The sequence below is a fragment of the Cyphomyrmex costatus genome, unplaced genomic scaffold, assembly GCF_001594065.2.
Source record: "Cyphomyrmex costatus isolate MS0001 unplaced genomic scaffold, Ccosl1.0 scaffold29, whole genome shotgun sequence".
In the NCBI taxonomy this organism is placed as follows: domain Eukaryota; kingdom Metazoa; phylum Arthropoda; class Insecta; order Hymenoptera; family Formicidae; genus Cyphomyrmex; species Cyphomyrmex costatus.
Genome location: NW_017277017.1, coordinates 1,444,464 through 1,459,270, shown reverse-complemented (window position 1 = coordinate 1,459,270; position 14,807 = coordinate 1,444,464). Strand labels below are relative to the sequence as shown.

Here is a 14,807-nt window from a genome sequence, read left to right as displayed (position 1 = left end):
TATCAATTTCGATTACATACGTGAATTAATGTTATAAAATTATTGATTTGTATGTACGAGAAGGAAGAGAGAATCTTTTTCTCCACTACTCGTTTTAGAATTTTCAACGCGTTGACGGTGGCGTAGTCCTTTGATGTGATCATCGTACCGGATTTTACTGTCGGCGCTAGAATTTGCGAAATTTGTAACAATTAGTACTTCCACAAACGGTGAAATTCAAAAGCTACGAGCATAAAATCTTGAATTTTCACATTTACGAATCGGGAGACGTAAATGTTTAGCGATTTTCAATTAATAAAATGTAAAACGGTGATTACATTAACTGAAGTTTCAAAATAATAATCAATATATTTTATTGGAGAATTATTAATGGCCATCACATCATATTACGAATTTCATTTACCGATGCTAGAATTTACGAAATTTATTGTAATTAATCAAACTTTTAGTGTCAAAAAGTGACAAGGGTTAGGAGTATACAGAATCTTGAATTTTCGCAATTATAAGTGAAGAGAGATATGTATTTGACGGTTTAATTTGGTAAAATGCAAAATGAGATTGCTGCGTTAACTGAAATTTTGAAACAGTAATTAACAGATTTTATTGGAAAATTATTAACGATTATCGCATGGCGTTCTATGAGTTTTAATACGATAGATGCCAGAATTTATGAAATTTATTTGCATTAATAAGAATTTTCATGAAAGGTGAAAAATGGTTAGTAGAATAGAATTTTGAATCTTCGTAATTTTACGGCTCAAGAATCACGTATTTGACGATTTAATTTGATAAAATGCAAAAAAAATGTTAATTAAAATTTTAGTGTAATCGGCGCAGACGTCTGTTGAAAAATGTAAGATAAATATCAATGCTATTTCTCTTTTCCTCCTTTGTCAGTAAGATTTCATTTGCAGATTAGTTGTAAATTTCAAAATGACTGCTTTATGCTTTCCTCGCCTTCAGGCATGTCCCGTCAAGAGATTACTTGGGTGACGAGCGATGCATATTAATTGCGCTTCTCGATAAACGTTATTAATGCTACTCTCTTTAGCTCGTTCTCTTTAACGTCCTACCCCGAGGTACGTACAGTTTTTATAAAGTGATGCTTTTTCCTTCGTCGTTGACCGTCTTACGCAAATGGGTCTCTACTTTATTATCCCAACCAGAAATTATCATAGCTGTGAGAAAGATAAGCAGGACAGCTTTTCACAAATAAACATCTAGTATTCATTAAGTGACAAGAGCGTTAATTGCCGATTATAATCTTCGCGAACAGAGACTGTTATTCGCGAATGATAATGTTGCTCAATTCAGGAATGCTTATAAAAATTATAAAAATGCTTATAAAATATACGCTGATCAAATTTCAAAGGGAACAAGATTGACGTAGAGAAAAAAGTTTATTGTCATTAATTAATGTATTTAACTTATTATTACAGCGTAACAAAACTACTTTATAATTGTATACAGTGTTTGACTGTCCTTTTACAATATTAAAAAAAAAACGGCTTAACTTTTTCAAATTCTGTTTTCAGCAATTATAAAAATCTGTGAGGTTTTTAATTTCACTAAGACAAGATATATAATAAAATTGGTTGACCATAAAGGGATCAAAGAATAATGAAATTTTTAACAATATAAAATAAACTAAAAGAAGTTTAAAACATTATTTTTAAGAGGTTGTACTGTATAATTTCAACATATTTTCAACAAAATTCTTCCAATAATTTTTTTTATTTTGTTACATCCGTTGTAAAAAGTTTGTTAATTATTATTTATTTATGTTAACGAATTTATTGACTCAAGGCTTAATTCAAGATCATTGTCGCTATACTTCACAAAAAATATCACAAAGCTAATTCGGATCGTTTTACGCACTAGCATTTAATATTAATTGACTGTCGTTTTATAATTGCAACTTGTTTTTGTAAAACGCTCCAGGAATATTAGTGGATTGGACGGGAAGGGGGAATTTTTCTGTCGATCTGATAAAACCGTAGTAGACGAGATAACCGACGAGATTCAAGTACCTACCGCGGCGTTATCTGTACACGGAAGGGCGAAAGGTCTCCCAGTTTGACGGTATGCCAATAATGACCTACATATCGTAGTTGCATCTGGGAAAACACACAAATGACAGCGATATCGTATAGCAGACGATTTTTCTGACACGCCCTGGCGTTTTGTCACGCGTTGGATACGGCGGCCCTTCTCTAACCGATGGTGGAATCTCGTTTTATCAACGCAAGTTATGCAAAAAGGTCTACTCTCCTTTTCCTACCGTCTTCCCGACGCGACGATATATATTTGTCCCGATTTATCTACGTTTATCTACGCCTCTCTTTGTCTCCATTCGTCTCGCGCCCTCCGCGCGAAGAGTAGAGAAGGGAACGAACACGAGCAAATACGTATCTCAACGTGTAATCGAACGAGAGAAATTGATATCACGTGAATAATCAGAACAAAGATCAAAATGCTGATATAATGTGTTCAACAAACGCGGCTGAAAGAATATAAAACGAGAGTCGACTCCAGGTTGAAAAGCTTGTGATCTCGACTGGCTGAAAGTACTCATTATTAAACCCGAATTGCTTTTAGCATGTCACTTTTATTACACACTTTTCAGCTTTATTACGTTCATAATTACTGCACATTTCCTATCGTAATTCGATTCACAAAAGACAAGCGATTGTTATTAATTTTCGATGATGGCCGTAATGCAGCATTCCATGAGAGTTAAAGCTTTTTACGGTTTAATATTGAATTTAAACGGAAGAGAATGCGTCCCGTTACAGGCTTATTGTTCTTCGCTCGTAACGTTACATTGTTCCATTTGTAGTATTTTCAATTGCCTCATATTTGAACTTCGATCACGGGTTTTTGTCTGAACAAGCAGCATGAAACAAATGCGCCGTCAGAGAAATTTTACGATAGAAAGGTAAACGCACGAAGCGTGTGTGAGAAATGCGGGCGTGTAATTGTAAACGCGTTACACTTATTTATGATGTTACGTAGATTTGTGGTTGATAAAAATAACTCGAAATTATATATATAGTGTGTACAGTTTACTGTTTTTAAATAAATATGGTATATTGCAATCATAAATAAAAATGACAATTAAGCTACGAAATTACAGATTATTTTATGTTATAAATTATTTTATACACATCAATCTTAAAAATGGAGAATGTTTATATATTTATTTTGTATTTTATTATATCAACTTTCTTGATACTGTCTAAAATAAATATTAAACAAATGATAAATGTAATCTTGTTAGCTGTACGACAAATTAAATAATTTAAAATCAACAATAAATCGAGTTGAATGATGATATTGATTATAGCATGCGGTTTCAATTAGTTCCCATAAAATTTAATTAGCATTTATACATCGAAATATGGTAAAGTTATTTTGTTGTGTAGCCATTAATTAATATATTTACATTTTAAACCTTCATGTATGTGTAATATCCGATTATCGTACAAAATCAGCAAAATCTCGGGCACGGTTTTTGTCGGGAATATTTATAAGGTTCGTATATTAATGAATAATCTATTATTATGTGACATTAATCTACAAAAAATCTATACATCTATACATACAGAGCAAACAATTTAACGAAAAATGCGAGACAACTTCGTTACAAATAAGTTCGAGACTTTAATTACACAAGTATAATAGTCTGCGATAAAATATTGTGTTTAACAATTCTATCTGTTTTTAATATAATTTTGCCTGCTAAACGAATTCGTTTTTGTAACAATAATGTCTAGATTGCCGATCTTGTAGAAAACACTGGAAAATACTAAATTTTAGTAAATATCTGTTTGAATAGTTCTAAATAAATATTTAATAAATATAAACATATATTTAGTACAAAAACTATTGATATATAAGTATAAATATTTATTGTAAGTGTAAATGTTTACTTTGTACTGTTTAAACAAATATGTATTAAGATTTGATAAAGTATTTAGTGTAGAAAATCAGATAATAAATCATTGAAGTTTTTTTTCTCCCTTTCTCCTGAAAAAGTTTTCTTTTATGTCGTGTATGCTTTTCTCCGTAACGATTAATTAGAACGTGATATCGAATCGTAAAGTGAACTTAACTTTTATTCTATCTTCTTTAAGTACACGTGAGTCCCGGCTACCTCTTAAATTCTATTATTATATGACAGCCTCGATAACGTAAACGAAATATTATACCCTCTTTCCTAACAATGGCGTAATATCCAAAGAAATAAACCACGAAACCATCCCGATTTCTATTCGTGGATGGTCGCGAGATGCTGGCTTATCCAGAACTATTTCCCCTATCTTTACGAGGTCGTCACGATTCACAGTTAAATATTGAAGACCCCCGTCTGTCTGCGGAATTGGAACTCGTATGTGATCCCGCAAACTGTGCTAAACGTCTCTGCGTGTCAATTGCTCCTGAATAGTTTTACGAATTAGATATAAGTATATCGCGTGAGTCAACGCCAAATCCTATCGCATCATATTTTTACGACAATCAAATTAAGGAAACTTAAGAGACTCTAATTCTCTGCTTTGATATCCCTTACATCTCGCGCGAGTCAACACAAAATCCTATCTCGTCATATTTTTACGACAATCAAATTAAGAAAATTCAAGAGACTCTGATTCTCCACTTTGACATCTCTTGCGTTCGAAATGATAAGATCTTAATTTAATATTTTAATTTAATTTTTTTGTAAACGGAACATATATTCTCGAATATTCCAGAGAATTCTTAAGATGAGGCGGCATTTTACCAAAAAATGCCTAGGTACGGAATTTCGGATTTTCTCCCAAATACCTCGCAAATTGTGCATCCTACAAGAGTGCACGAGGTTCTTTCATGCCTCTCTCGTTTGAGATCTCTTACTTGGGAGGGACGCTTTGGTAATTCGTGCTCTAGAGAGTTTTCAAGAGCGAGAACCGCGCGTGTTCTGCCGTATATGTCGTAAGCTACGGTACGAATCACTTCTTTCACGAAATTTAGAGGTGACTTTCGTGTCGACAGTCGGCCGTATTCTGGGAATTGGATCTAAAAAATGTAGCCAATGCTAAACACTCTTAAAATATTCATGGCAAATGTGACTCTCAGGGGTATACACAATAAATTTACGTATAAAGCTTAGAATATAAATTGTCTATTATCAGTAAAGGAATCTTATAATATATGCTTAACAAATGATATGTGGAAAAAATTAATTATAAATGCTATAGCAAAGCTATAGCTTACCGCGCGAATTTAACGTTTGTAACTAAGAAGATTGATGGTTTAAGAAATCGCTAATGTGTTATTCAGCTGTCAATTTTGCTACTTTAGATCTGCTGAATCAGTGAAGTTTTTAGCTGTGTCTTTTTTTGTGTATTTGCTGCAAGAGTGGAACTCGTAGAAGATCCTACAAGTGATGCCGGGACTTCACTATTAAATATCTCTGCGTGTCAATTTGGATAATTTCACGAATTCCCAGATTTTAAACGCAAGATAAATTAACGCGTACTAATTTAGGATAGTTAATAGTATGTTTTCTCTAGACTATTTTTTATATAATCACAAATCAACTTACATTTAACTCGAAAGTGCAGTGGTTCACTTCGAGTCTCGTTTAGAGCATTCGTTGCTGCGCAGACATAGCGGCCAGCACTGCTTCTTGTCACACTTTGCAAGACGAGACTCTGATTCGACCAGATAATTCTCGCCGACGTGTTATGAGCCAGGATTTGATTCTGCAAAAAAAAGAGGTTTCAATTAAATTCAATTTATTGCATAACGAAAACAAGACTTCGACGATACTGACGCGAGTAGTATATGTATTTATCAAACAGCTGACAGTGAGAGAGAGGATGAGAAAAAGAACGAGAAAAGAGCAATCCTCTGTCCTGCGAGAGTTGTTCTGCCACGAGATCGAGTTCGCGATTTCATTTCTCGTTATTTTCTAATTTCGCGATAAATTAGAGATAAGCGTAACCGCGCGCGCATCTCGCTACGATGTCTTCCTGTCTGTTACGACCTGTTCGTTATCGTATCATTTTTTTTTCTTCATCCCCGGAGGAATACCACTGTCGACCAACCGAGCGCTTTTATGACCGCGAAAGACAAAGGGGAAGTATCTTGCAAGATTACGAGAAAGCGTGTATCTGCAGTATACATTATTGCACGCGCAATATAATATCGTTATAACTCGAACGAGTTAACGAGTCGTGTTTGCATAATGTGGATCATTAGAAGTTCTAACGAAACAGACTAGTACTGTTTGTACATCTGTATTAACATATCTGAATGTATATATTATTACATACAATTATTTTTTATTAAAATCAATTGCGTGTATGTACTTGGTTAGTTTTTTGATCTACTTGAAATCACAGCAGTCGCTATTTTTGCTGAGTATTAATACTAACGGTATAAACGAATTATAAGTGGAAATTAAATAAGAGTAAATGAAATAATAGAATTTTATTTTTGATGGATCTCTCTTAATGCTTAATAATATTCATATAGTATAAATTTATAAATGCATTTTCCAGTTCTATATTCTTCGACAGAAAATATGATTCTTTTTCTTATTTGACAAATAATCAAATTACTTTTAATTCATTTACATTTTAATTGAATTTATTTCGTTTTGAGTTAATTATTAAAAATCAAGAAATTTCAAGAAACTTCTCGATTCTTTTAATATTTATATTTTTAAAGAAATTTATTTTTTAATTTGTAAAAAAGATCTGTTTCTAAAATTGTTGCTCGATGCTGCTCACATAATGACGTCGTGTACGTTAATGATACACCCGAGTAACGTATTCCACGTTATCTGGCAGGAAGGTGCACGCGACAAATACGATTTTACCAGTTTTACCGGTCGCAAGAGGAGCGTACAGTTACATGTCGCTGTAACAAATTTGCCACTTTAATTAGCTCCAAAAGGGTGAGCCCTATTATGTCTTACTTTGTCCCTGTTTTCGCAACAAAATGAGAAGCGGGACGAATGTAGTGCTAATATCGCACTCTGCTGAAACTTGCAGCAGGAACGAACTCGGAGCGGAGTGGAGCCGCACGTCAGGGCCAACAAGTAGTTGGAGTCGGTGCATACGCCGCCATCGGTGACGTTGCCAAATGCAGGCCGAACCGCTTAATCAGGCGAGAGGCGGCCTTCGAAAGTTCCACGACCGCCGTCTACTACCTAATTTACAGGCTAGTTGCTGGCAGAACGCTGTAGTTCGTAACGTAATTACAAAGTCCATTATTAAAAACTAATATCGAACTTATTATTGGGAGCCATTTTCTTGGAATTCAACGGTGAATGCATCATTCTGTCACCCTCTCGTAATTCCGCAAAAACTTTCCTCCCTTCTATTAAGCGATATCTTTTTACTTGATCTCACTGTTAGTCGATCTCCTCATCTGCTTTGCCGAACATGGCAAAAGTTCGATACGTGGGGTGGGAAACGCAAGCGCGAGATTATGAAAGGAATATTTCAGAGTCTGCGTATGCCATAGTGCACTGCCCGTGAAAGTGGTCTTACCTATTTAATCAGACGAGAAACGACAATCGAACGTCTTTGTTTCGCCAACAAACATTTTCTCGACCGGTAAAAGTCCTTAAGTTTTTCACCCTACTACTTCCCTCCCGTCATCCTCTCACCACCATTCCGTTCTTATACCTCTTACCTCACTATACCGTTTCCTCCATTACACCAGCGGACCCTCTTCTCTCCCGTTCCGCCAGAATCCGCTCGCCGAAGATAATTCGAAATCGATTTGAAACGAGGCCATTTGAATCTTGGAGAAGTTGGCGGGGTGCAGGTATAGACTAGGGAATGCGCAAGGAGTGAAGCGAAGGGGAAGGTGCAGAGATTCCTTCTTCCACCACTTCTGTCTTCCCCTCCGGGACGCGTTTCTTTCTTCTAGACGCCGCTCGATGGGGCAGATTTATTCAATTGTTTTATAATCTCGGCAGCTCGACACGGCGCCTCCCGACGATGTTCCCCGTTAAAATCCCCTTCACCCTTTTCTCCCTCATTTATCGTATTTTTCTCTCGCGTAATTTCACGACAATATGAAGATATTTAATTACTTTGATCACGATTAACTCATGTACCGATGAACTTATTGCGTATAATTAAGATATACGAACAATAAGACGTCAATAAAATACATGATTACAATTAGAGAAAGCTTATTTTCGAAATTTTCGAATTAAATCGATATTGATAAATTTAATCAGAAATGACTCATCTCACGCTGTTAAAAAATATATGGATTCAAAATGATTGAAAAAAACGAGTCAAAAAAAATTTTGAATATTTCAGCCTCGCAACTCATAAAGCCCCATGAAGCGCAAAATAAAATATCAGAGACGACATATTAGGCATTTTACAGCACTTAGTCACTCATATCACGATCACGAATTGGATGCGCGGGTTAATATACATGGAGTTTTTTTTCCAATTAAATTCACACAATCTTGATATATGAAATATATTTTTTTCAATAAAATGTAATAAAAAGCAATAAAAGAGGGGAAAATGCAGAAAAATGGGCGCAGTGTTTGCGGCCATTAGTGACATAACTCAATTAAACTGCATTGTAATCTATGTAATCAGCCATCCATGTGGTTGAGTCTAGGCTAGAAGGTTTAGCACGCTTAGCATAGGTTAAGCCCCGGTTAAATCCCAAGGTTTATCTTCGATTTACTTGCGGTAAGAGACGAAGCTCGGAAAGGACTCGTTAAACGTTATACCTTGTTAAGCTCGGCAGAAGAATTTTTAAGGGAACGCCTTTAACGTCTTCCCTTTGTATTTCCGCGTTGAAATTCTATATTTAATAATCTTACAAAATAATCGTGATCACATTATGCAGCAATTCCTTACAATTTCTTCCTTGTGCAAAAAAAGTCTTTAAAATTAGATACATACCAGTATATAAAATGCTTATATTTTTTAACTGCAATTTAACATGTTTTGAAAATAATTTATGTATTACTTTCCCAGACAATATGCATTGTCTAGAAGATTCTTTATGATTATCTTTTAGATATCTCTTAAACATGTTTATCCCAAAAAATATCTTTATAATATTTTTATGTCTTTAGACATGTATGTTATCTGGATAATTCTTGTTTAACGGTTCTCATAATTAAACACGATCTAAAAACAAAAATCTAAAACAAAGAAGATTAAAATGAAATTCTTATACATATCGATTATTTATAAGGAAAGAACAATTTTACTAATGTGTGTATCTAAAATTTTTTAGCTAGATACAAATCTGAAAATAATTTTCTTATCAAAATAATTATAGGACTCATATATAATGAGCAATAATTGCAAAAAGATTTTGATATTTCAACAATCAATTTGATTCTATCGGGCGTTCTACATAATTATTCTGATAGAGATTCTAAAATTATTTTAGAAAAAAAATCTGTGTATCTAACATACTTAAGCAAAACTGTTCTTTCCATGTGGAGATTTCATGTGCGCCTTTATGCATATTGTAGTTTCTCTCAATTTTTTGTTCAAGCTTTTCTTTTATTTCTTTAAAAGTAGAACTGGTCAAAGATCATGTTTTATTTCACATTTTGTCTGTATCAGATGAAAACTGTCGAAGCTTATCGGTCAAAACCACCGTTAAAGAGACAGTCCGCGATGGAGATTCGCTACACGGAGATCGATATCGCGGCAGCTTACACGTATGGTCCCATTGCGTACTCCAGCCTCGGCAGAGATAGCGAAGTTTAAAGTTTCCTTTCGCGACTCGAATCCCCCAGCCTCCACCTTTCCATTCCCACGAGTCGGGATTCCCGTTCTTTCGTCGCGTCGCTCCCATCCGCGTTTCTCCTCGTCGTCTCGACGAGGCGGAATGGAGAGTACGATATCGTCCTGTGTAGTCAGCTCCTGACTTTCGTTTATCTTTTCTTGCGACCGAGCCATTCTACGAAGAGCCACCATCCGTCCTTTGCGCCTCATCCTACTTATCCAATCTACTTCTCCACCTGGTGTACTTGTATTTGTCCGTATAAGTAGATTCGCGCCAGTAATTTCGTTCTAATTCACGCTAGCGATTATTCGCGTGTACTTGCGTTCAATAGTGCAGTATAGTAGAATAGAAGCATCGAAATTTCAACAGAAAGCGCATAAACCGAAAATACAACCACCCAAAAATTGCGGTTATAAATTGGGATTATAGATTGAATATCTCAAAACAAAGTCTAAAAGCAAAGTTCCTAAAATAAAATGGAAACTCAAAATCTCAAAGCCAAGTCTCTAAAATAAAACGAAAAGCGATGAGATTCGCGAATTATTCCTGGTCAAAGGTCAGCGAACGAAGAATGAAGTGCGCCAAATTCAAGAGAACCTTTTGTCGTAACGTAGTGAACGCATGAATGATATACGTATAGAAACCAGATTTTTCAAGTAAAAATCGTATATTTTGTTAAATCACGCTACACATTTTGGGTTTGGCTCAGCGTTATTAATTTAATTTTATTACCTGCGGCGAACGCAACAAGGCCCTTTGATCAGACCCAAAACTAGAAGCGGAGAGAGCACTATGTGCTTCCGATAATTAGATTTCATAGGGTTTGCTCCGTAAATGAGGATCAACTAACTTCCCCATTGTGTCCATTCTCCGAGCGCAGACAGCTGACACCCTTCCACCTATCGACAAGCCTAATTGCATCGGCCTAAGGGAATTGCTGTCGCTAATGGCTAATGTTATCTATCTCTACGTCTTCGATACGTTCCTTTCGACGGTCCCTTGAAAGATATTAGTAACACTAATGATTTCAATGGGGTCAATTAATGCGCATCATTAGAAATTATTTTAATTCCCTAATGATCGTTTCGTTAAAACCGTCCCTCGCTTTTCTTTTTCGATTCTTAGAACTCTCTCACCCCAATCGATAGTAAGACATTCCATCTGCAACATTCGATTTCTAGGAATGCGCTCGAAATGTGCCTCGTTGGACCACGATCAAAATCTTGAGACCAGCGTATCTTCAATTTCGTTTTGGCATCACCTTTTTTGGATCCCAAGGATCTATCGAATTTTCTCGCACCCTTCAAACGAAGATCGCCTCTCGTATAGGAATGTTCACCCGGTTCTGGATACAGAAACCATCTCCTATCACAGAAAGATCCTGTGTGGTCGCGTGATCTTCTCAGTATTCCGCTCTTTTTCTCTTTCTTTTTCTTCCTCTTTCGTATAGTCGGACGCAAAAGAAGCAAGCTTGAGGAAAAAGAAAGGACTTCTGCAGATGGAAGGGGGGGATCGTTCATTCCGGTCAGACGGCACACTGATTCTTTGAAAAATTGCCAACAAGCCGCGGCCATACTTCCTTCCACTCTCCGTTCCTTCCTTCCTTCCTTCCTTCCTACTCCTTTTGCCTCCTGGTAGACCGCTATCCCTCAAAAGAATCTTTTTATTCCGTTTATTCTTGCAAGGCGGTTGCAGGTTGCTGTCTTAGTCTTTCTTTATCCGCTCACAGGACATGGTCATTTCTTCAATCACCTTTCGCGATTCAAATAAGACAATGATATGTCGCGACATACAATCACGAATGCAATGTATCGCGTGTATGCATAAGAGTATAGTATATCAATTCACAGCCGGGCGATACCAGTTTGCCGAAGTTATTTGTATTTTGATTTTAGCAGTAGAGCAATCCCAATTGCACGCGGGGTCGTATAGAGATGCGCTGTTATCGAATATTCGCAGTGCGTTGCAGTGTTGTCGATTTTATTACGGTAGCAACGAGTGGCGCAGAGTCGATCAATTACGGTGTTGCGCGGATTCTACTATTTCTGACTGGGTTTTGCAAAATATTTTTTTCACAGGACGGTTATGATCTTTTATCCAAACGCAATTCTTTCCAACTCTCCCATCAAAATTTAAAAAACTGAGAATTATTACTGCAGACAGAAAACGTTCTCCCCAAAATCCATGCGGTTGTTTCCTTCATAAATTACAAATTAATACACACGCATTTGCATTAAGAAATATTAAAATGAAGAAAAAAAAGTTAAATCAAATTTTTTTACCTAAATAACATAATTTTCTTTGTTCAATTTTCACTGTGTAAATGCATTTAATTGTAACGAAAACAATGTATGCATATATTATTATACATTATATTTGTGTGTGTGCACAGAAGTTGCTTCAAAATCACAGAAGATGTACTTTGTATAAACTGTCGAAACTTCAAGGCTCCATTTAATTATACTCCTTGAAATTTATGTTTCTCTTTTTTTAATATTATAAAGTTAAAAAATAATTATAAAGTTATATAAAAATAAAATTAAAGTAATGCGCAGTCTCTTTTTTAACAAAGAAAATAAACATTGTATGTAAAATACAACTTTTATAGAAGTTATATAAAATGTTATAACTTTTTTAGAAGCATTAAAAGCAGTTTAATAATTCAGATTATAACAACTATGTCAATGTTTTTTCTGTATGTCCTAAAAACGTATGCTGAAAACATATCCACGTACGTTTTATTTTAAGTTTGAAAGTAAATGTTTGTTACGTTCTCAGAGAAACTTTAGCGATTCTCTCTCTCTCTCTCTCTCTCTCTCTCTCTCTCTCTCTCTCTCTCTCTCTCTCTCTCTCTCTTTCTCAGATGGTTGTATTGAGCCATTAAAATCATCCTGATCGATAGCGTCCAAGATTTTGGTCGGCGTATTCAGCGGAATATCGAAGATACGGCATGGAAGTAGTTTCGAACAGCTGTTCGAAAGTTGCCGACTATCGAGGGCTCTTTTTAGGAGTGCCAAGCGAAGACTGTAGGTGACTACGTGATCGGCTATCGCTCCTGATTCCCCGCCTGGTCTTATCTCCTGACGAAAAATTGCGAGATCGAAATCGTATGAAACGAATCCACACTCACACCTCTCTCAACCCAGAGTCTCGGGGAGTTGCCCTTAGTGGGAACCCCGACACGCCTTGATCGCGATGGTAGTGAAATTGATTGATGTACGGCTCGCCGAATTCTCGACATCTACTTTCTCGCAAACCTATACGTTCACAGGCACACACATGTCACACATCCATATATTTGCGCTCACGCTTTTCGACTCCTTCGCGCTCTCGCACCTTGTGGCGCATTAAGATCCGAACTTGTCGGGCCGAATCTCGCGTGTGAGGGAAATGCACTCGGTAGATTCGCAGCGCGGAAGCCGTTATCCTTGGCGCTCGTGCAATCCAATCGATGTATGTACAAAAGCCACGACGCCGATATACGAGCGCATCAAACAGCGGCGAGACGACGGAATTTCAAGTTTGATCGATATCGTCTCGTGCTAGCGAAATCCATTCGCTGGAAATCAGGAAGTGGAAACATCTTTTTCTCTTCAACATTATTTTTAATGAACATCAAATACGTTAACGTTCCAACACGATTGTCGAAAGATTCTCAGAGAAAATAGCGCGATACATTCGCCGTTAATTCTTGTACTTTCTGTGTAGAATGGATTCGAACTGTCTCTTAATAGGGAGCGGAGATGCAGCTAAATACAAGAGAGAGATTCGATGAAGTTCCAGATAAATTCTTGATCTTTCTGCGTGTCCACGAGGACAACGGCATTAATGGAGCTCTTCCGGCAGTACGCTCGGTCAATCCACTTTGCGAGAAAAGATGAAGAGTTGAGAGAATCCTTTCAGGCTCTTTCCTCGTCTAAACCGGCTGGCCGATTGGCTCGTCGATACTGCAGGTAGGTACAGAACTTCTCTATTGTCCCCGTGAATGATAGAACCGACTTAATCACTGCACTCCATTATGTTGGCTACCCCACATTTCTTTCTTCGCCTTCTCGATTTCTTCCTCCTTTTCGCCTTATTCTTTCTCTGGCCCCTGTTATTTCCGTTTCTCTTTCACTTTCCGGTTCCATTCAATCCCTCTTGCTCGTGCGTCGTTTCCACCTTGCTGCCCCTCTCCCACGTTCGCCCTTCGACCGTTCATGATTCTTTCTCCCTCTTTACGATTGCCACTCAAAAGGTTACTGCTGCCCGAAACGCTTTTCTAAGACCCTGGTGGTGCCGGATCCCGGTCCGATTGCTAGCTCGGGATTGATTGGCAGATAGAACGTGCCAATGGCCCTTATAATTCCTAGGCAAACCTTTCCGGATGAGTGAAAGGGATCGCCGAATGAATGAAACATTTCGATGTGAGCTGAGTATAAATGTAAAAACCAACCCCGCAGCGGGATCTGAGAAATAAATCACACGGAAATAAAGCAATGTAAAAATCAATCATTTCTCCTGTGACACTTGATGTATGCATCTTCTAATTTGCGTATATTAATTGTGAAAAAAAAACTATTAATTCGGAATTTGACGAAAACAAATTTGGATGTTAGTTTAACTCTGTTTCAAAAATAATCATTTGGAGAGAAGAATGAGCGCATTACGTCAAGAAATCTTCGGCGCTCATCTCTTATACTTAAACGTACTATTCTTCTAGAAGAAAGGCGCTCAACGTATCCGTTATTTCCGCAAGTTCGATAATCACCAAGAAGTCCAAATACGTATATGTGTGTGTGTGTGTGTGTGTGTGTGTGTGATCGCAGATAGTTTTAAGAACCAGTTTTACGATAATGGCGCGAATCAGGTGCGGTTAGATAATCCATCCATCGTTTGGTACGTACAAAGACTAGGAGGAGCTTGCTAGAGGGTGAGAAGCGGATCGCGCGACTAGAAGATGATCCGCAAGCAAGAAGAAGAAATCGTGAGCGAAAAACGCAGTAGAATGTGTGTGAGAGAAAGAGAGAGAGAGAGAGAGAGAGAGAGAG

The 14,807-nt window shown here is 36.9% G+C and overlaps 1 protein-coding gene across 1 annotated transcript in view; it reads right to left on the bottom strand.

Annotated features, from left to right (window-relative positions):
• The window catches only part of LOC108775168 (nephrin), a 95,714-nt gene that overhangs the window by 18,963 nt on the left and 61,944 nt on the right, over positions 1-14,807 (bottom strand). The window contains exon 8 of the mRNA XM_018541456.1: positions 5,585-5,744. Coding sequence (XP_018396958.1) covers positions 5,585-5,744 — 160 coding nt within the window. The remainder of the gene's footprint in view (positions 1-5,584; positions 5,745-14,807) is intronic.